General features: G+C 41.1%; 1 protein-coding gene across 9 annotated transcripts in view; it reads left to right on the top strand.

Annotated features, from left to right (window-relative positions):
• The window catches only part of CACUL1 (CDK2 associated cullin domain 1), an 82,761-nt gene that overhangs the window by 22,930 nt on the left and 37,610 nt on the right, over positions 1 to 22,221 (top strand). For 4 of the 9 annotated variants that reach the window (XR_013622427.1, XR_010983234.2, XM_078772131.1 and 1 more), the window contains exons 5-9: positions 5,677 to 5,779; positions 10,450 to 10,539; positions 11,395 to 11,533; positions 13,177 to 13,220; positions 14,408 to 14,446. Coding sequence is in view for 7 of the 9 variants with exons in the window: in XM_078772131.1 (XP_078628257.1) it covers positions 5,677 to 5,779; positions 10,450 to 10,539; positions 11,395 to 11,533; positions 13,177 to 13,220; positions 14,408 to 14,445 (414 nt within the window). In the remaining 2 variants the exon portion in view is untranslated. Of the gene's footprint in view, positions 1 to 5,676; positions 5,780 to 10,449; positions 10,540 to 11,394; positions 11,534 to 13,176; positions 13,221 to 14,407; positions 15,916 to 16,031; positions 16,061 to 16,736; positions 19,178 to 22,221 lie in introns of those variants that run through there. The other 5 variants (XM_068106539.2, XM_078772132.1, XM_068106541.2 and 2 more) reach the window with 5 other exon arrangements.

Here is a 22,221-nt window from a genome sequence, read left to right as displayed (position 1 = left end):
GTTGCTATTTTTTGGCACACATTGGTCTTTTAACCATTGTGCTATGTGAAATGCAAACTATGAGAAGCTTGCAACAATATTATGCAGAATATAAACAGATGTGAACAGGGTAGCAGTTTGGTTGCCATCGACATGGTTGGAATGAATGAATGAATGAATGATCGTTTTAAGGCCATTTCCCCGCTAGAGCAGGGGTTAGCCTTGCGGGTCCCATGACAATCATGGTTCCCTGTTTGAGGCAATGTTTTTATGGCCGGATGCCCTTCCTGACGCCAACCCTTGGTCACGCTCTTCGATGCGCAGGGATACGGTGTACCTATTCTAAATCGGGGTACACACCGTGATCATTCATCCCAGCAAGCTGGTACTCAATTTGCCGACCTCGGAAGGATGACAGGCTGAGTCAACCCCCCTGGCGTTAATTCAGCGATCGACCGGGATTCGAACCCAGGATGCTAGGATCCCAAGCCGGCACCCTAACCGCTAAGCCAACACCAGGCTGGAATCCACGTGGTTAATAGTTATTGTCTGTTGTGAAATATTTTCAGCGTTAAACTTTATAAGTACCTTTTCACGATTCTTGGCAGTTTTGGTAATCGTAAACAGTATTACGTTTCTGCCTGCACAATCTACATCAAGGTGAAATTCCAACAAGCCAAATAAAGGAAAGTACTTTGAGGCAAATGTGTCCCCTTTTTCCTGGAAGCACATGACATAACATGAAACATTGTCTTCCCTGAATCTGTAATATCTGTCCGAAAGCTTTTAAACAAACCCAAATGACTCCTTGTTCAAAAGGATGCATTTGAGCCATTTGTTATAAGTAAAGGTTCCGCAGCATGCTTTTATCCACAAAATAATTTGGATGACATACATAGTGGTGTGCTTTGTACCTTAGGAGATGCTTCATGTGATTATTTTTATTTATTTGAAACACTGAAGGTTGTCACCACGTGCTTTCCACCAGGATTCATTTCATGTCAGGTAGTTTTGTGATGGACGTGAAGGTGTTCATCGTTTCTCTCGATGCAGATCCGGTTGAAAGGCAACCATAGGAAAGCAAAGTATATTTAGTACCTGGAATATTGAAACGGATCAATATTAAGGCTATTGTGAGAAAATTTATTTCTTAACAAAGGAAATGATTGGCACTTGTTTGGTTTGTTATATTTTTCATTTTTGACAGTGATCTTTTGCAGCCAAACAGACTCAGTGGTGTAATGGTTAGAGCGTCCACTCTGAGTCTGGGAGGTCGGGGGTTCAAACCCCGGCGATTCATACCAAAGACTTTTAAAATGGAACCTGCTGCTTCCTTCCTTGACGATCAGCATTTAAAAGGACAGAGCACGGACAATCCCCATTGGTTGCCTTCCATGGGGAGGAGGAAATGCCCGCTGAGTACGGTGAGAAAAGCGGCGCCATTGTTATGACGTCGCTGGTACCCAAAGTATCCCGAGAAGTGACGGCATTTCCTACAAGCTCAGTGGCTGTGGTATGGACCTTGTATCAAAAACAATCTCAGGTTTATGGAAGAGCGTTACGTAATATATCACGATGAGGACAAGGTCATCAGACACCATTGGTACTTTTACGCTAATTAAATACAAGGACATGAAGGACAATGAATCATTAAGATCAACATTGTATTTGGGATTATTGAACCAACATAAGCCATGGCTTCAGATGGGAATGTTGAATAGGCCAGCCAGATGGATATACCAACAGGTGATATTAATGTTTTTTTTGCGAAATCACTTCGTTATTTTCATTAACGATTCATCCATGACTCTTCAAGAATCTACAATGAAATATACTAAAAAATGACAATAAAACCCCAATGAGCTACCATGCTTTTGTAATATCGTTAGTCAAAGAAGCACTTCCAAGCTGTGCCTTGCCAAATGTTCACGAGTATATTAATTCTCCCTCCCCTCTCCTGTTAAACACCTACCTTAAAACCTTCATAATAAATTCTATTTTATTTCTCAAAGTGGCTGGGTATTAATACTTTTTCATTTTCATAGTCAAACTGAAGCTTTAAAAGCAATGTAGCTTCAAAACTTTATGTAGCTTTATATAGCTTTATGTACTTTATGTAGCTTTAAAACTTTATTTAAAACTGAAGCTTTAAAAGCAATGTAGCTTCAAAACTTTATTTTTTAGAGTTGGTATTAATAAGTGTTTCTTTTTCTATCCTAATCCATACTGTTCCTTTCAAACAAAGGTTATGCAAATGCTGTTCATTTATTGTCAACATTACAAGCATAACAACTAATAGTAATGAGCATTTAACAATGCAGAGCCTTGCCAGGGTAAATACATTATAGTGGATTTGAGAATGAGCAATCTATATTGAATTCGATGTCTGTGCGAGCATATGTGCGTGAACACACACACACACACACACACACACACACACACACACACACACAGACACACACATGAACATTCACCCATGTACAAACATGGACGCACACACACACACACACACACACACACACACGTACACATACACACATGTACAAACACACACACACACACGTACACATACACATGTACACATGTACACATGTACACAATGGCGCTACACGATACACACACACACACACACACACACACACACACACACACACACACACACATATATATATATACACAGACTTCTACATAAATTCACAAACACACATACATAAGCCAATTCGTACAATAGCATATATTGTACCTTTGGAAATGGACCATGCAAATGAGTTAATGAGATCATTGGAAATATTTCCTTTTGCCTCAATAGCATTTGCATTCTTTTAGGCTCTTTATAAAAACAATGCATAAGGACATTGCTTGCTATAAAAAGTATTTTTCACCCAGCTTTCCTCTCTTTAAATTTTTTTTTTTCATTCATCTTTGTTTTTTTGTTTGTTTTTTTGTTGCCCAAATCCATTATCAGGTCTGATGGCCTGTGGTGTCAATGTGAGAAGTGTATAATTTCCACCTGTTTAGTCTCGCTGATTCCTCGCTGTTCTGTTCTGAAACATAGTCTTTCAAAGCCATTGCACTGCAAGAAATAATGGATTAAAAACCTTATTAAATGGATGAATTGCAATGGCATCGTACAATTGAATTATCGACCATCGTAAAATTGCATCGTACAATTAATTATCGTACAATTGATTGCATCGCGTAAAATCAATGGCATCGTACAATTAATTATCGAATATGGTATTCAACCAACCATTGAATTATCAGGTCGCTATTTTAAGATACTAGCAGAGTACCCACCCTATAGACGATCTTGTTCCAAGCATGCCACCTGTCCTTCTGACACATACATGTATTTGGGCAGTGTATAGGCAACAGACAGCTGCCTCAATCGCTCGCGAAAAAAGAAGGAAAAACAACCCGTGTTACATGCATGAAGCGAAAACATGCATACTGCTTATAATTCAAAACATTTCACTGCCCTGGAAATCACGGGGACAGGAATACTGTTATGTAAAGGGCAGGCACATGTAATACCCTCTCCCACCAGAGGTGGCGCTACGCGATACACATTTGCAGAGAGAAATTGTGTGTCCCTCTGCATCCTCTCAAGACCACCAACAAAGATAAAAACGCACCTATGCACTAATTGGCATCATGCTCTTCCTGTGTAGGAAGTTTAGATGTAATCGGGCTAGAACTGTAGGAGGCATAGCATCACAAACACACATCGGTCTATAAATTACAGTCAGGATATTCCCTTGTCAAAGGAGTACATCACAGTATACGAGTACTCTGGCCAAAATCTAAATTACCTCGTATACGTGGTTTGTCGTTTTCCAAGAATCAGAAGGAATTTTGACCATCTGCAAAAAGGCAAAGTATGTTTAGGATAAGCAATTACAAGCTCATACATATATTATGACATGATAAATCGTTGTACCTGGAGAACAACGTCTGTTATTCTTGTGATATGAAAACTGAACTTTGCAATTTGGTTCCGTTATTGCTTCGTCGTCAGCTTTGTCACCAAAAGTGTTTCTGGAGAAACGAGCAGACATAAACATAGGCTTTACAGCAAGCAACATTCAATTTCTCAAAATTGTAGGTTTATGACATCACAAAGTGATTAAATGTTAACTCAGATTCATTGCCTATTCACTGCTGTTTCAAATCTTGTTTTTAAATAAATGTTCTGGTTTCCAGTTGAAAAGATTCAATTTCTCATTGGTCGTAACATTTCACCAGTGTGCTCATGAAGCTTGGAATGAGGAACAACCTTAATCCCAGTTTAATGTTCACATTTTACATGTAGTGTAAAATGTATTATTGTAATTTGGTTCAGCTACTTTTGATGAATGTCTCGATTAATTCGCTTTGCTTCTCACTGTGCTGTCGTCCATTGCGCAGCCATATTGTACATTATCCCTTTATCCGTCCGGGTTCTGTATATTCATTACACATTTCCTGCTCACAAAATAAAGTCAACTTTGTGAGCGCAGTCTGAGAAAGATGTCCTCCTTGCTTATTTTGAGTGTTCTGATTGGATGATAGATATTATTCCATCACCACTTATCCACCACCACAGGTCCATATGATAATTATGACGTCATAGGTCACGTGGTACGGGCGCCATCTTGGAAAAAACCGAAAACATTTGCACTTCCACATATCTGAAAGCACTGCATAGAAAAAATTGAGACATGGCTCATTGTAAAGAATTCTCCATGGGCAATAAAATATGTTAATGATGATGTCATAGGTGCCTCCATTATGACGTCATAATTTGGCAATTTTTGAAATTTGATGATTTGAAAATTTGAAATTAGATTTTTTGATTCTGAAATTTGATTGATTTTTTGATCGATTTTGAAAATTTGAAATTTGTTTTGAAATTCTGAAATTTTTGAAATTTGATCAAGATGAAATTTCGTGAGCATCAACTGGGGATAAATTGGTGAAGAAAAAAAATGATGATGACGTCATCAGTCACGTGGTTTGGCTGCCATATTTGTTTTAACACAAAAGCCTTAAAAACTACTGAAAACACGTCCTGGTGAGGGTCTGCCATCTCTGATTGATCTTTCTAGTTATTATATGTATCTGGAACCATTAGTGCCGAGCTATTAATCTCATTTTTCTAGAAGTAATTTTTAAAGGCTCATTTTAGGTTTAACGTTTGTAGACAGTAACCCACTGTGCATCATAAATGCTTGGGAAAAAAACATGGTGTGTCCTCGTTGCCTTGTATATTCACTGCACCCAATTTCATAGGTATCTAAGGTGCCACAATGGCAAAGTTTACACCTTCAAAAAAAAAACACAACACCAAAAGCTGTTCATTTCTCAACACTAAGTAAACCTGTCTTATCAAAGGACATAACATTATTTTACTTGCACCTTTTCATAAAAGCCTTTGTCTTGTTTGCAACTTCTCATGTCCCAAAGAAATACGGCCTGTTTTAACTCTATTCGAGCCATCAAACAATCGTCCGTAGTTGGGATAATGCATATACCTGGGTTTGTTAAAGGTAATATCATCTGTCTTCCTCTATGAATAATTTCCTCTTTGGGGGGGGGGGGGGGGGGGGGAAGACTATGTTGATATGGTTGCCTTCAATTTTGAATCAAAACCTTGCTGGAAGAAGTTTGTGTCTCGATATCATATGTTGAATTTATATCGATATCATGTGCCCACAGAACAAGGTATATATGGAAAACAAGTTGAACAGAGACCTCAAGGAGGAGCTTGTGGCCCTTTATTCAAACCTTGTGGCTGCAAAGCACATAAACAGACTCTTACGTAAGTCTTGTATTCACCCTGATAGCTGTTTCTATTTACCTGCTAAAAGAGACGGAATTAAACATGATAACGTGAGGTAAAGCTATCAGACTGTACCTATCCTCAAGTATCTTTTCATCCACAACTCAGAACAGATGCGATAAATTGCCAGATGAGCCGATAACTATTGATCTTCTTTCGTATGATCATGTAGATACTATAACTGTAGGTTGAGTGATGAGAGTCACTTGATTGCAGAGTCGGTGGTTTCATGTATTTCTGCAAAGGACACCATCACTCTCCTTTCTGCAGAGAATTGCACTATGTGTTGGACTGTCTGATCTTGATGACCACAATAACATTCTGGCCTTTCAGTTAGTTTACACTTGTGCATATGGTGAGCAGCCCTTGCATGTAGATTTTACAGTCGGTTGAGAGCACTCCATTGGCATCTTTGTAGATCAAGGCCCGGGGGTGTCTGGGATTATCTAGCCATTTGAAACTAAAGCCTTTTCCTATTGTGGTGCCACAGCTCCTTGTTGTTCACATTGTTCTCACAGAACAAAACAGTACCGAGTGAAAAGTGGAGAAACTCCAACAACAGGGTAGAGGGAGAAACAGAGGGAAACTTAGAGGAAGAATGGTCGAGGAGAAGAATGAGAGCAAGGAGAGGGGGAGGATGACACAGGCGGTGAACAAGCTGGATACAAGTTCAAGCACAGCAAGAAGGGAGAGGAAAGAATAGCAAGGGAAAGCCAGGGATGAAACGGCAATGGAACAAAAAATTGGATAGATGGGTGGAGGGAGAAGGAAAAAGCACAATAACATGGAGAAGAACGGGATGATCTTGGGGAGGGTTATTAGAGAAGAAAAGATCATGAGTATTTATAGGGGATGACTTGAGGTGGTGTCGGACAGCCATCCTAAAGCCCTAGAGGAAAGAATGGGATTGAACAGACTGAGGAAGTTTGTTCTACAGGCAAGGAGAATAAAGAAACGAATGAATGGAGGTAAACAGTGACCCTGGATTTTGAGAACTTCACGAGAAGTGGGTTACTTAAGGGCCTATCTCATTGGCCTGGAGACTAGGTGGCGACCTGGTGGCGACTCGAGTGTCAGCTGGTTGCGGAGACGTCTCCGCGACGTCTCCTGGAGACTAGCCGGGTCTCCGGGAAGTCGCGGGAAATTCAAACATGTTCGATTTTTCGGCGATGTCGCGGAGACTAATTTTGTCCGCGACTGGGGAGACGTCTCCACGACCTGCTGGAGACCAAGGAGACTGAGGAGACGTTGCGGCGACGTCTCCGCGACGCTGCTTGACGCTGCTTGACCCACTTTAGAGACCACGTGACTGAGACCACTGGCACCATCGAGACGCCTTCACTCCTGGTCCAAGTCAGGTACAGGATCCGGTCAAGGTCTTCATCATTTGGTACTTGTTCCTGCTACTGCTGCTGCTCCTTGTACTGCCTTGGAAGAGGCCCCACCATCTTGTCTTGCCAGGGGACAGCTCCAACTCCAGAGTAGTACTGTCCTTCCACCATGCCACCCAAGGGCAGTGGGGGCCGGAAGGGCAAGAAGAAGGAGGATGAAGCAGTTGTAGCAGCTTCAGCGCAGTTTGTGGATGCTGAGGCAGCAGTTGATGCTAGAGAAGATGAGGAACATGGTTCCAGCGGCGATCCGACTAGAAAACAATATGATTGGAAAGAGGGGCATCAAGAGGCAATGGCTGACTTCTGGGAGGATCATCCGGAATTTTACGATAAATCGTATGCAAGATACAAAGATAACCAATACAAGAAAGCAGCGGTTGAAACCTTCCTTGTTGATATGCAGAACATCTTCGAGGAGATCAAGAAGCCCCTACCTACATGTGAGTGTATATTTAAATTGCATTGAATTTATATTTAATTGCATTAAAATAAATACATGCAAAAATATGTAAAAAATGTAGCGAAAGGAGTAGTGATGAATATCATCGCCCTGGCGTAGACGTCGCCTTGGTGAGAGCGCAAGCCATTTTTTGGTCTCCCGAGTCGCCCGAGTTGCCGCGACTAATCAGTCGCGGCAGTCGCGGCGACGTCTCCGCCAATGAGATAGGCCCTTTACAGACCGTGTGCGCCCTGCAGAAACCTGGGGATGGGAGGGATGGTACAGAGTGCAAGGAAAGGGCAGAGAGTGCAAAATCAAAAAGGAGCTGGTAGAAGACAGAGGCCACTAACCTGTCCTGCGATGTAGGAGTAACAGGCCTAATTTTCACTGATTATGCAACCATCCTGCGTTTGTCATTTTGTCTTTGTCGATTAAAAATGAAATCCAGTACAGCTGAGACTTCCTATTTACAACAGAAAAAACATGTTTGCCTTGATTGATGTAATTTTCCTTTTTAACTGAAGGTGCGTTACTAGGTGTAACTCCATGGTGCTGTGAGAAAGAAATGTTTTGTTGGGATTACTTATAAGGTTTATTTACCTGTGACTCAGTGATACCTGGTGGAGTGGGTTTAAAACCTTGTTGCAATACCCTTGCTGGGGTGGGTTTGATCCCTGTCGCTGCTTGGCAGAATTATTCCTCTGTATGTTGTTGCTTCGATGTCATCCTGTTTTTTTCCCGACTTTAGACATGAATAACACAGCTTTATTTTTTAGGCAAAATCCAGAGTTTTTCATCAATTGTTGGTGTAGACTTTTAGCATTGGTGCTTTTATCAGAACTAGCAAGCTGCTCATTCCCGCATGGGATTCTAAACGGGTCGGGATGGAGATGGCAAAATGCAAATGGCGTCATCGTTGGGTAACTGAGAGCAACAATTCAAATTTATTGCCACATCTGATGCAATTTAAATGCTTTATTGGCAGTGAGGTGCTGCATTTGAAACTGCTTGGCGGTTTGTAGCTTTTCCGAATATGTAGCTTTTTTATGCCGATGGTCCATAATAAATATTTGCATTGGTGTCATTTCAAATTGATAGTAGAATGCTGCCTGGGAAATGTGTTTGTTATTGGCACTCCAGTCCTATTGTGCTTCTGGTTCCAGGCTTAGCTCTGTATTGACTTATTGTGTCCACCTGTTGCCCTACTATCAATGCCTTGCCTTTTTTCCCTGTCACCTTGCTTTTCCATGAGGCTAGATCTTGCACATAATTATTTGAAGAAAAAAAAATCCATCAAGCTATTCCGAGTGCTGAACAGACATGTTTTAAAGTATTTTGAGCCACAGACCATATAAGGGGCATCATATTGGTAACCCCAATTCCAGGTTTCTTTTATTATTTAAGCATGGAACGTTTTATATTGACTTTTTTTTTTCTTTTTTTTTTGTATACAGAGTCGAGGCTCGTGAAAGTGCTAACATTTATCAAACAAACAAATCAAACAAACAAGCAAACAAAGTATATAAAAAGGGGAGCGGTCGACAAGATGGGGAGAGAAGGGGAGGAAGCACACAAACACAACATTTGAGAGCAGGGACATCGGGAGATGTGTGAGAGGGCCTGGGGGGGGGGGGGGGCAGGATAGGTATAAAACGCAAGGACACCAAGGACTTCCAGGAAAGAAGTCGGCACCTCAAAAAGTGGATTTGGGGTGAAATTAGCGGGGGTAGAAAAGATCAAGGTTTTGGATTGGGGAAGATAAGAGATGGTGGTGAACAGCTGTTTTAAAGACCTGGAGGGAGGAGTGGGATTGAAGAGAGTGAGGGAGTTTGTTCCAGAGGTGGGAGAAAAGAGGAATGAAGGAGTGAAGGTGAGCAGAGAGTCTTGATTTTGGCAGTTTAACCATAAGAGGGTTGCAGGCAGATCTTGTGCGACCTGTAGGAATATTTGGGGGACAGAGCCCAGAGAGAGCTGGGGGAGCATGGCCGGAGACGAGTCGGTAGAAGACGGAAAGACCACCAACCTGCCTGCGGTGAGTAAGTGAAAGGCCCTCGGAGATAGCGTCATCGCGGGAGATTCCAATGATTCTGAATGCTTTGGTTTCAACAGCGTGAAGACGAGCTAGGTGTGAGGCAAGAGCACCAGCCCAGAGGGGAGAGCAGTACTCCATTGAGCTGCGGATGAAAGCCTTGTATGTGGTGAGGAGCTCAGGTATGCCAAGGAAGGACTTCGCAAGACGGAGGATGCCCAGTCGGCGACTGGCTTTGGAGGCCAGATTTGAAATGTGGTTTTCCCAGGAAAGATCATGGCAGATAGTGAGACCCAAAAGCTTGAGTGACAGAACTTCTTGGAGAGGATTATTCAGAAAGTAGATGGGAGGGTTGTCCAGTCGGTCTTTTCGGAGAGACATCGTAAGAGTAGACCTTCTATCTACTTTGGAAATACCATTGGAATTAGTGTGGATTGATCATTAAATTCACTCTCTAAGGTGCCCCACCCTATACCTGCAATGTGATGCACGGTTCCAGTTGATCCATGTTTCAGATGGATAATTTTAGGTTGTTATGTATCTCAGCATTGCTCGCTGCAAATCACATACCTTCCGAAACAGACAGAGTATAGCTCTGGCATTGATACCAATGTTTTGCTTTTTTTCGTGTTAATCGGCCTCTGCCTGTGTGACTTCGTTGCCGTTGAGAGAGAAGGCCTTCCTAACTGGTGCAAATCAGTGTCTCCTGCAAGTAACAGCTCCATTGTAGTCTTTGTCCAGCCTTCCACAATGGCTGAGAAGCTCATCACAGATTTGTGTTTGTTTGCAGCCCGGCTGCTGGAAGCACAAGCCGTGCCTTTTGCTGTCCCCCCATCAACAATGGCCAGCATTGTGAAAGGATTGTACTCCTTGAGGCCAGGTGAGGTCATTGGATTCTTCTTTTGTAAAAGGCCTGTGCCTAACGACATCCACATCATTTATCGCTTTTCGTTTCAAGGTGTTTTGCGTGTACGGCTGATTTTGTTATAAAACTGGGCATTTGTATACTGCAGGAAATGTCCCAAGAAAAAGTCCACGTTGTATTTTTTGATGATACTGCTGCCAGCCCTCGCTGCAGTGCATGCTGATTTATTAATATTTTTACCTCCGCCACCAAAGGTGGATGGAGATTATGTTTTCACCCCTGTCTGTCTGTTTGTTTTTGAACATGATATCTCAAAAAGTTGTGGACGGATTTGGACGAAAATTTGCGGAGAGGTTGGGTATGTGACAAGGACGAAATGTTTAGATTTCGGTGAAGATCCGGATTCGGATCCGGCTCCTATAATTTTTTAGGTGATTCTTCACCATTGGGAGATAGGGCCAAAAACGATACATAGCAGGATATCTCAAAAAGTTATGGATGGATTTGGATGAAACTAGGTGGACAGGTTTGGTGTGTGACAAGACCGAATCGATTCGATTTTGGTGCAGATCTGAATATGGATCCGGATACAGGAATTATTTAATATTTTTTGCGAGCATGTGAGAAAAAATGGTAACGGTTTGGTGTGAAGCTTACTCCAGAATCTTGTGAAGGTCAACATTGCTTGCTTTAAGATAACTTTATCCGATTATCATTTTCAATCAAAATGTAATGAATTGAAATAGTTTGTTAGAGCAAGAGTGCTAAAATAATTTACCCAATGGCGTTTGCAGCATTCTTAGTTCAAAGATAAGGGTATATTGTATTTTTAAGTATCTGGATTATATCATGGATTTCTTTGCTTCTTAGAATGGGCGCATTGTGCTCCTCATTTATTTGCCACGTTCATCCCTAATCTGCTGCCACCGGTGCTTCAAGATCACGTCCAGCAGTATGCACTGCTCGATCAACACTTGCAGCAGGATTTGCTGATTAATGGATTTGGCAGGTAAAGCTCTCGATGATGTGATCGGAAGTGCCATTATTTACACTAGAAGAATCTGCTTCCTTCAATGTTATTGTCTTTATGATTATTAATGTCATATCAGAGTACCCGCCCTACGGGCGATCTTGCTACAAGAGTGCAGCATGTTCTTTTGATACATCCCTTTATGTGGGTGGTGGAGAGACAACAGACCACTGCCTTGCTCGCTCCCGAAAATGAAAATAATCCGGGTTACACATATGAAGCAAGCACTTGCATACTGCTTATGTGCATATTTAATACATCGTGGTTATATAGCTCAGATAATTACAATTGGATCCCTACCATCTCCCCCAAAGGAAGATGATGAGATGGGCAAAAAATGTTTTTTTTTTGCAAAACTTGATGGAATCAAATGAAACTTGCACAAGCACAACTTTAGGGTGCCCTTATTAATCCTTGAACGTTTCAGCCATGTAGATCAAATTGTCTTGGAGGAGTAGATGATATATACAACATACATAAAACATTCATTTCATTATATTGCCTGTCCGTCCATCCCATCTGTGGTTTTCCAGACTTTTTTCCCCCATACCCTTTAACATATTCAACTGAAACTTGGTACATGGCTTTATTATGATAAGTTACAGAAGAAGTTCGAGTTTCAGATTGTTTCGTCAATTTTTCACAGAGTTATGCCCTTTTTGGACTAAGTTATGCCCTTGGAGAATATCACATCGATAGGGGACATGTATTGCAAAGCAATTCTCGCTCTTGTTTATATTGGTCTTTCTCACTGGTCATTTTCCTGTTATTCAAGCTAGATTGTATATCTCATCCTCACCTCGCCTTACCTCTGCTCTTTGCCTTACAAAGACACTTTACCTCACGTTGCATTGCCTCCACTTTACCTTTCGCCTTGCCTCGACTCACCTCCACTCCTCAACTCAACCTCAACCCATTCCACCTCCACCTCCTTATCCTACTTTTACTTCCCACCCTACCATTGATGCTTCATGCATATTTAGCGGAAAAGTAATAAAGCAGCATAATGGATTAGACACCACTATGTGTATTTCGTGAGTACTTGTTGATGTGGGATGCACTTGACCTACTTCACTCAATGAAACAAAACATTTCAAACCTCCAAATGAATGCTCGTTAATTTGCTGCGAAATGCCCTGATCAAGACATCTTGTCAAAGGGCACAGATGGAATTGCCAATGAGCAGACTAAAGTTTTCAGCATTTCAGCATTCACGTTGCGGAGAAGCAGAATTGCATCCTCTTAAGAAGTATTCGATAAACTTCACTTCACTCTGCCTGAAATAGGAAATGGGGAAAAACACTCTTACTTTGTACTTACTTACTTCTTACTCTTTGTGATTTAAGTTTATTTGCCTTCAGTGAAAATGTCTTATTCAGAAAACCTTTTCAATTGTGTTTCACTTTTGTTGAGATAATGCAATATATTACAAAAACATATGATGTATGCATAACATTAACTATACGGTTTGTTGGGCTGATAAATGTCTTGATTCCATGTTGTTTGGTCAAACGGTTTCCATGCATGCTTAAAGTAAAACTATGTGATTAAAAACAAAAGAAATGCCAATTTAAAATGCCAAATGACACACGATAATGACGCTAACGCTCATGTTTCAACAGGGGTGACCAGTCCAGAAAGCGTTCAGGTGATGATATTATTACTGGTGAGTGGTATTGTTTAATTTGCCTTTCATTAGTGGTGGGTTTCATTGCACCAATCTTCTTCGTCTTCATTCATATGCAGCACAAGGCTGCGGGTTAGCATCATTGGCCGAGGGTTCAGCTGTGCCGCTGATGTAATGCCCTCTGCTGATTAGTGTAAGAATTTGGAATTTGGCCCTGATGCCGGCAATATCTCACATACTCTTCGTGGAGGAAATCATGGGATCTTTAACGTCCACCAATGAAATCTGACAGACACCCATTTAACGTCCACTCGAGGGATGACACACATATTGATAAATCACCCTGTCTGTGAAGCACGGGGTTGACCGTTTATAGCTGGGTCGGGATTCGAATCCAGGCGAGGCAGCTTAGAGGCGAGTGTCATTTCGTCCGAGTCACATACCCAAACTCGCCACATAATTTCAGCTGATTCCATCCACAACTTTGTGAGATATCTTGTTCACAAACAGACAAACAAACAGGCAGGGGTGAAAACATCACTTCCATCCACCTTCAGTGGCGGAGGTAAATATGTGCACACTTCCCTGGTGGAGCCTGGTGTTGGCTTAGCGGTTGGCAGGCTTGGGATCTTAGGATCCTGAGTTTGAATCCCGGTCGATCGCTGAATTAACACCAGGGGGGTTGACTCAGCCTGTCATCCTTCCGAGGTCGGTAAATTGAGTACCAGCTTGCTGGGATGAATGATTCCGGTGTGTTCCCCGTTTTTAAATAGGTACACCATATCCGTGTGCGTCATAAGAGGCGACTAAGGGTTGGCATCAGGAAGGGCTTCCGGCCATAAAAACATTGCCTCAAACAGGGAACCATGATTATCATGGGGCCCGCAAGGCTAACCCCGGCTCTAGCAGGGGAAATGGCCTTAAAACGATCATTCATTCGTATTCATTCACTTTCCTATAAGGGCTTGACGTGGTAGATCAAAATGAACACATTATTCAAGTTCACTTTTCATTTGACCTTCTACATATGATGTGATATGTCAGCTTTCATGGTTTTATTTGTAGTTGTCATAACCTTGTGTGTTGAACTTTTAACTTGCAAGATTTATTTTTGTTCCACGAGCATGTGCCATCTATAGTTACAACAGAAGTTGTGGCTAGCGCTTTTTACATGCGATTTCATTTCATTGAACAAACACTTTATTTTTATCCTCATACTTTTGCAGATTCCTCTGCCGAAGAGAGTTCCAACTGCGGGATTTAATGTAAGAACAGCAAGCACTGTATATTTGTGTACAAGTGTGATTTGTGTATCTAATACCATTTGAATATTGTTTCAAGACTATAGGGTTAAACAGTTAACAGACTTTAACTACACTCAATGTTGGCTGACTATACAGACGATTGCATCGTTTGCACAATTTGATTTGCCACTTAAACTTTGTTGGTTTTTCTTTTCTATCCAAATTAATTTAATTTATTCCTTTTGTATAAAAATCCCTTTGCAGACCATAATGAGAAACAATTGTACATTTGCCGTTGAGCTTTCCACAACTGGTGTTTTATATTACGCTGCTAATTTTTCTTTATGTAAGTTAATTCTTTACAATGGTCAAGTTACTCCAGCTGGTCCTTGTTCCACTCCCTACCCCCATCCCAGCTCCTCCCACAAATTGGTCGTCGTTTTCTTCATCCACCCTCCCTCTATGTTTACACTCCTGGCATGACCTCCAGTATAGTTAAAATCATACAATTGTAACTAAATGAAACCAAATAAAATCACCAATGATAAAAATCCAAGTTGATATACTTGACCACTAATGGAAACATCATTGTTGATCCATTAGTGGCAAAGTCAAACTTGTCCAGATGAAAATAATTTTTTGAGTAAAACTTTTGCTACAGGGTCGCGAGGAAATTATACATAGTCATTTCTTCTTTGTTCGTATGCAGCACAAGTCTACAGGGTAGTAACACCGGCTGAGGGCACAGCTGTGCTGCTGATGTAATGCCCTCTGTAGGTTAGAGCAGGAATTTGGAATTTGTTCATGGTGCTAGTGACAGCTCGCCTCCTCTTCAAGAAGGAGACCATGGGATCTTAAACATCCACCAACTAATGCCGGCAGACAGGACACCCAGTTTAACGTTCATCCGAGGAGCGGCACACACATTAATGAATCACATTTACGATGACAGTTTATACCTGCGTCAAGATTCAAACCCAGACTATACAGCTTAGATGTGAGTGTGCGTACCTGTGCGTACATATCGTGAAGACTAAAAATCGCACTTAAGTTTGGCCGTGGGTCTAATATTCTGTTTTTTGGTCAAAGTCGTTGTCAAACCCAAGGACTGGAGATGCAGAAATGAATGAAATTCAAATTATGAGACTTCCCAATTACATTAAAGAGATGATCCTATATTTTTGTAAATAGAAAAGATGAAAAAGAGCCTTTATTAGCCTATTGAATGCACTGCAGGACGAAGGCCTTCCTTAATATGGGCCCATTTGCTCCTATTTAATGAAATTTGAGCCCATTGTACTCTTGGAACATTTTCAATTCCATATCCCCAATCCGATATTTGGTCTACCTCTGCTGCTTCCAAAGCCTTCTCTCGGTCACCACCTTGTGATTGTTGTTATCCACCAGATGTCCGTTATTCTTCCTACATGTCTAGCGCAGTTCGATTTCAGATTTTGTTTCTCTTCGTTTCTCTTCTGGACCTTTTGGCATCTTCCCATGCCTCTTTGCGATCGTAGTCATTTTTTGCTCTATGTTCTTCATTAGAGACAATGTTTCAATGTCATTGCTCAGAGAACAAACTGATTGTATAAACTTTTATTTTCAGACACAAGGCTTTTTAACCGTGGCCAACATCTATCTATAATTCCAGTAATCTCTGTCTGTACGTTTGTCTGTGACCGCTGTTTCTCGACAACCACGGGTCCGATATACTTTTAACTTGCCAGGTATATTGCTGGGGACCCGAGGATGTGCCTTTTCAAGGTTTCATATTAATCGGACAATTACTTACCGAGCTATGTCCAAAAAACGATTCAACCAATCAGAGAGCAGCGAACGATCGCGTGTGCCGAACGTGGCGGGCACACTCTGCCTCGGATGGCACATTTGAGAGCGTATTCATTTATTTCACGTTTGCAAACTATGTTGGCGTTAAACTATGTTTTACAACTAATAAAAACGAATTTGCGATTCATTCGCTTTCCTGCGCGTTTGTGCACGCGATGGCGATTTCTTTACCAAACTCCGGAAGCCGTTCGCTTTGGACCAAACCATTGCATGTAAATAGAGGGGGGGGGATTGTCACCACTCGCAAGCCGTTCGCTTTGGACCAAACCATTTCATGTAAATAGAGGGGGGGGATTGTCACCGTACTCGCAAGCCGTTCGCTTTGGACCAAACCATTGCATGTAAATAGAAGGGGGGATTGTCACCGTACTCGCAAGCCGTTCGCTTTGGACCAAACCATTGCATGTAAATAGAGGGGGGGGATATACTTTTAGATATATATATAGTACGGGCATGCCCTAGTTTTGTTAATTTTCCAAGTGCCATCCTGCTCGAGTACGTCTTCACTTTTTCAAAGCGATCTGTATCAATAATTATATAAGTTGTCCTAAATAAATGTAATTGCTGTCTTTGTATTGTCATTTTTAAATAGTTTGTTTTCTGTTACTCCGTTAGCAATCTTCATGTTTGTGTTTTACAGCAAATTACGGTCACACCTAGTGTGTGAGTAACATTTTCTTTCCATCCCCCCTCCCCCTCTTCCTTTTATTTTCTTCATGCACTCCCTTAGTTTCCACCTCCCTCACTCTTCCGCATACACAACAAATATATCGACTGCTTATTTAATAGAATGTGAGGGCAAGTTCATTCATATTAATTTCCTGGCTTTTAATTTTTGAAAAATTTCATCTCCTTAATCTGTCTTCATTCACATCTAAACTTGGTCTCTCTCTCTCTCTCTCTCTCTCTCCCTCTCCCTCTCCCTCTCCCTCTCCCTCTCCCTCTCCCTCTCCCTCTCCCTCTCCCTCTCTCTCTCTCAAAATAATAATAATATATGTATATACATATCTCCCTCTCTCTGCCATCCCTCTCCCTCCTCAAATCCTTATCATGCTGAAGTGCTTTCCAGCTTTATACCTGCTCCTAGTTCAGTTTACATCAATCTGTTTGCCTCACCGATGACAACTTTAAATCCAAAATAGTCATTTAATACTGCTTAAGCGTTTGTGGACCACATGACTATTGTGCATTCCCCCTTTTGTGTGGTTGTCCATTTCTTGTTTTCTACTGAAGAATAACAAACAGGGTTAGATCACGGAGTTGGTTTTCCTTGATGAAATATCAAAATTCCACCCCCTTTACCAACTTCGCGAGAATATTTTGATGACATCAAATGCTGGAATGGAAGCTGACGTGCATGAAATGTTGATATTCTAAAAAATAATTTGATGACGTCAAATGGTATATGCTTGTTGTAACTGCTCACTGTGGAAAATTGGATGCGACGGAAGTTTGAAGTGTATTCGCTAAACCTGTAGTTGATGGTGTGAGCGGAAGACAACACCTCCGTAGAGAAAAAAATGGCATTTGAAAAGTTGTCTTTTTTATTGTTTTTTTTTCTCAAAATTGTTTCGAATTGCAAGAATACCCGGCAGCTACTAGTTTGTGTGAAATTTTTGCAAAACCCTTTTTTTCATTCGTAATCGACCAGTTACAAATAAAAATACGTCAGGTAACTTATCTGATCAAAGTTCCATAAGCGCATCCACCTCCTCTTTTCCACCCTCGATCATTAACTGACACAATTTGCTATCTGTCACCACTCACTGATGTAATGATAAATACCAAGAAAAATGTGTGATGTCACGTTGTACTATGGTTATTGCAGAATTGAAAAAAATACTTCAACAAAAATAGGTCTTTTAAAGTTTAAAAAAGCTATCTTTTTTTTTTCTTTATAGAACATAAAATATTTTTTTCTTCTGTTTCCTTCTAAACATAAAAGAATCAGCAATACTCTGTTTTCCATCCTCGGTAGTGTAATTGTTAGAGCTACCGCCATGAGTCTATGAGGTCGTAGATTTGAACCCCGGCCGAGTTATACCAAACGCTTTCAAAATGGTGTGTGCTGCTTCCTTGCTTGACACTCAAGGATAGAGCAGAGACAAACAACCATAAGTTGGTCAAAATAGTGCAGGCTCTGATGGGCCTAACGGCCTCCTACTGCGTCGAGGTTCCTTATGAGAGAACTCGTATTTCATTCAGCCTGGCCCCTTAAAGATTTCACGAGCTATCCAAATCCAAAAATGGCCTGTCCCAGCATGATTCAGCTCAAGATATTCAAAATGGAAAATATCTTAGCCCGGCTGGCCCGGCACATTTTCTACATTGGAAAAAGGTGTACATGATCCTCGCATCGGGAGATGTATTTTTCACGCTTTGCCAGTCCTGGCAACAGATATTTACTTCAGGAACTTTTATTGATACGCTTATGATTCTTCATTCTAAAATACACCCAAAACACCAAACTTACCTTCTTCCTAAATTTTCCAGAATATGTACATACGATGTATCGCTTTTCTGCCTCCATCTTCCCCACTCGACATTGAATTTTTCTTCCCTTTGCAAATTAGCCAGGTAGTTTATTTTATTTTAATAACTCTTCCAAAGATCTATCTAGATTTTTCTTTGCTGCTATGTCACTGTTTATTTTTTTTCTGTAGCTGGTTGTTAATAGCATTCCAGAATGAGCCGAAATCACTTTTACAATAACCTGCCAAAAAATGTGTTTTGGCAGCTTGCAAATTATTCATGCCAACCTTAATTAATTCATGTTAATCACCTCTTTTAATCTGAAATGTTAGCTTTGATGAACTGTTCTGGTGAAAGAACTTTGTTAAATATTATGGAAATAAAGTATTTTGTGCATTAAAGCATTATGGAAATAAAGTATTTTGTACTTGTGGTTGACTTTTACTCTGAATAAGCACAGCAAGCCACTCAATTGTAAAGGTAAAACAGTTAAAACTAGAACAGCACTCAGTAAAGTACACACCTCCGCCAGGCTGAACAGTTTATGTTTTGTATCCCACCACCGATGGGTCAGTTTTGGATCCGGACCTGAACCAAAATCTAGTCGGCTCGTTCTTGTCACCTAACCAACTCATCCACCAAGATTTGTCATAATCCGTCCATAACTTTATGAAATGTCATGATATACAGTCACGTGAAAAAGTAAGTACGCCCCATGTAAAGTTTTGACTTTTTCAAGATATTTCAACATACAGCTATTTGATCTTCATTTCAACAATATTGATAGATAAAGGTGATATAATATAACAAATATCATGAAACATTTACATTTTGTAGTCCATTGTATAATGTAAATAAACATAAATGCAAATTTCGCATGTGGAAAAAGTAAGTACATCCTTGGCTCTAATAGGTGGTATTGCCCCTTTGGCAGAAACAACCTCAAGCAGACGTTTCTTATAACTGTCTAACAGTCTCTGACATCGACTGGGAGAAATTTTTGCCCACTCCTCCATGCAGAATTTTTTCAGCTGTGCGATGTTTGAGGGGTTTCTTGCATGTACAGCTCAAATCCATCCACAACATCTCGATGGGATTTAGATCCGGGCTTTGACTTGGCCATTCCAGAACGCTCCATTTCTTTCTTTTCAGCCATTCCTTGGTGGATTTACTAGTATGTTTAGGGTCATTGTCATGTTGCAAGGTCCACCTTCGGTTGAGCTTCAACTTTCCGACAGATGGCCTCACATTATCCTCGAGCACCCTCTGGTACAATGAAGAATTCATAGTGGATTCTATGATGGTGAGCTGCCCAGGCCCTGATGCAGCAAAGCTGCCCCAAACCATAATATTTCCACCACCATGCTTTACAGTTGGTATCAGGTTCTTGTGGTCAAATTCTGTCTTTGGTTTTTGCCAAACATGTCTTCTGGTACTGTGGCCAAATAGCTCGACCTTTGACTCATCTGTCCAGAGCACATTGTTCCAGAAGTGCTGGTCTTTGCCGAGGTGTTCATTGGCAAACTTTAGTCTTGCCCTGATGTTCTTTCTGGACAGCAAAGGTTTCCTCCTGGCACACCTCCCATGTAGATCAAATTTGTGCAGCCTCTTTCTAATGGTAGACTCGTGCACTTTGACATCAACAGTGGCAAGAGCTACCTGTAGGTCCCGTGATGACATTCTGGGGTTCTTAGAAACTTCTTTCAGCATCTTGCGATCTGCTCTCGGGCTGAACTTGCTGGGGCGGCCTGGCCTGAACAGGATGGCAGTTGTTTGGAATCTTCTCCACTTGTAGATGATCTTCCGGACAGTCGAATGATTAATTTCATATTGTTTGGAGATCTTTTTAAATCCCATCCCAGACTCGTAGGCATCTATAACCTTCTTTCTGAAGGCCTCAGAGAGCTCTTTTGATATAGGCATGGTGATGCCGCACATTTCAACAACAAAGAGCAAACTAAACGAAATGTCTGAGGTTTAAATAAGACAGGTTCCTCCAAGATCCTCTCTAACGATGTTCTTATAATTTGCACCTGAGCTGGTGCACCTGATTCTAATTTTAGGTATTTGAAGTAGTGATAAATGTAGGGGTGTACTTCCTTTTTCCACATGCGAAATTTGCATTTATGTTTATTTAAATTATACAATGGACTACAAAATGTAAATGTTTCATGATATTTGTTATATTATATCACCTTTATCTGTCAATATCGTTGAAATGAAGATCAAAGAGCTGTATGTTGAAATATGTTGAAAAAGTCAAAACTTTACATGGGGTGTACTTACTTTTTCACATGACTGTATATCAGTTTATTTGCCCCATCTCGCAATGGTGAAGAATCACTTGAGTAAAAAATGTTCGTATCCGGATTCAGACTTCAACTTCAGCTTATTGTCTCTGAGCTTTGGATGTGCGATTTTCGCTTCTGCTAACTTTCCTGTCGTTTCCTGGATAAGTCTTTCCGCTCATTTTTCTTGTTGCGTTTTTGTTGTGTTGTCTCCATGTTTGCTGTTTCTCCGAGTTCGGTTTTGTTTAAAAATCTGTGCCAATTTGTGAGTATTTGTCGGACTTTGACTTCTGGTACCGGAATACTGTTTGAATTTGTTTTACAATTGTGTAAAACTTTTACAAGTGTGCCATTTTGAGGCCTACCTTTTTCTAGTTTGACTCCACAATCGCTTTTTATTGTCTTCTTTCTACCACCTTCAGCCCTTTTGTTTTCTCCTCAATCCCCTTCCCTCTCCAATTCCACCCAATTATACCCCTTGTTTAGTGTCTTAAACAAAAAAAATAGTTATTTCAATTCCTTACTTTCAAACCTTTCACCTGCCAAACCACCCACTTCCTGCTCTCTGCAATTTTGCCGTCTTTCACTCTGCATTCCCACTGTGATCGTGAACGTATTCATGACACAGCTCAACTTGATTTCCTTCAACCTGTTGCTTTGCCCTTATTCTGCAACACAACAACAGCAACAACAACAACATGCATTTTAAGGCCATTTTCCCTCCTAGAGCGGGGGTTAGCCTTGCGGTCCCCATGACATCTTCTCCATTTTGCCCTATTTTCTGCATCGCCCCTTGTTAACCCCCTTGCCCGCATTTCTTCCAACCATCTACTTCATCGTAGATATACACCACACCTTCATAGATGGTGTTCACGGTGCCTTTTACAATGTTCCAACTTCCTCTTTCTCCCATGTTGAATTCTTTATTCTACTACAATTCACTCTTCTTTTTTTTTTCCTCGTCAAAAGTATGCTTTCAAATAAATCCTTCAATCATTGCCTATCTTGGTCATCCTGTGTACCTCACCCTAACCTTCTCCCTTCCACAGATCTCCTGATGTCCCTGTTCCCTACTGTTGTTGTGCTTCCCTCTCTTCCCTCCCCCCCCCCCCCCCCACACACCCTCTTGTCCTCTGCTCCATTTATTATATGTTATATGTGTTAGCTTTCATACCAGCCTCGACTTGG

The sequence above is a fragment of the Myxine glutinosa genome, chromosome 2 (genome assembly GCF_964187855.1).
Source record: "Myxine glutinosa chromosome 2, kmMyxGlut1.1, whole genome shotgun sequence".
NCBI classification, from domain to species: Eukaryota; Metazoa; Chordata; class Myxini; order Myxiniformes; family Myxinidae; genus Myxine; species Myxine glutinosa.
This window is presented reverse-complemented; position numbering and strand designations above follow the sequence as displayed.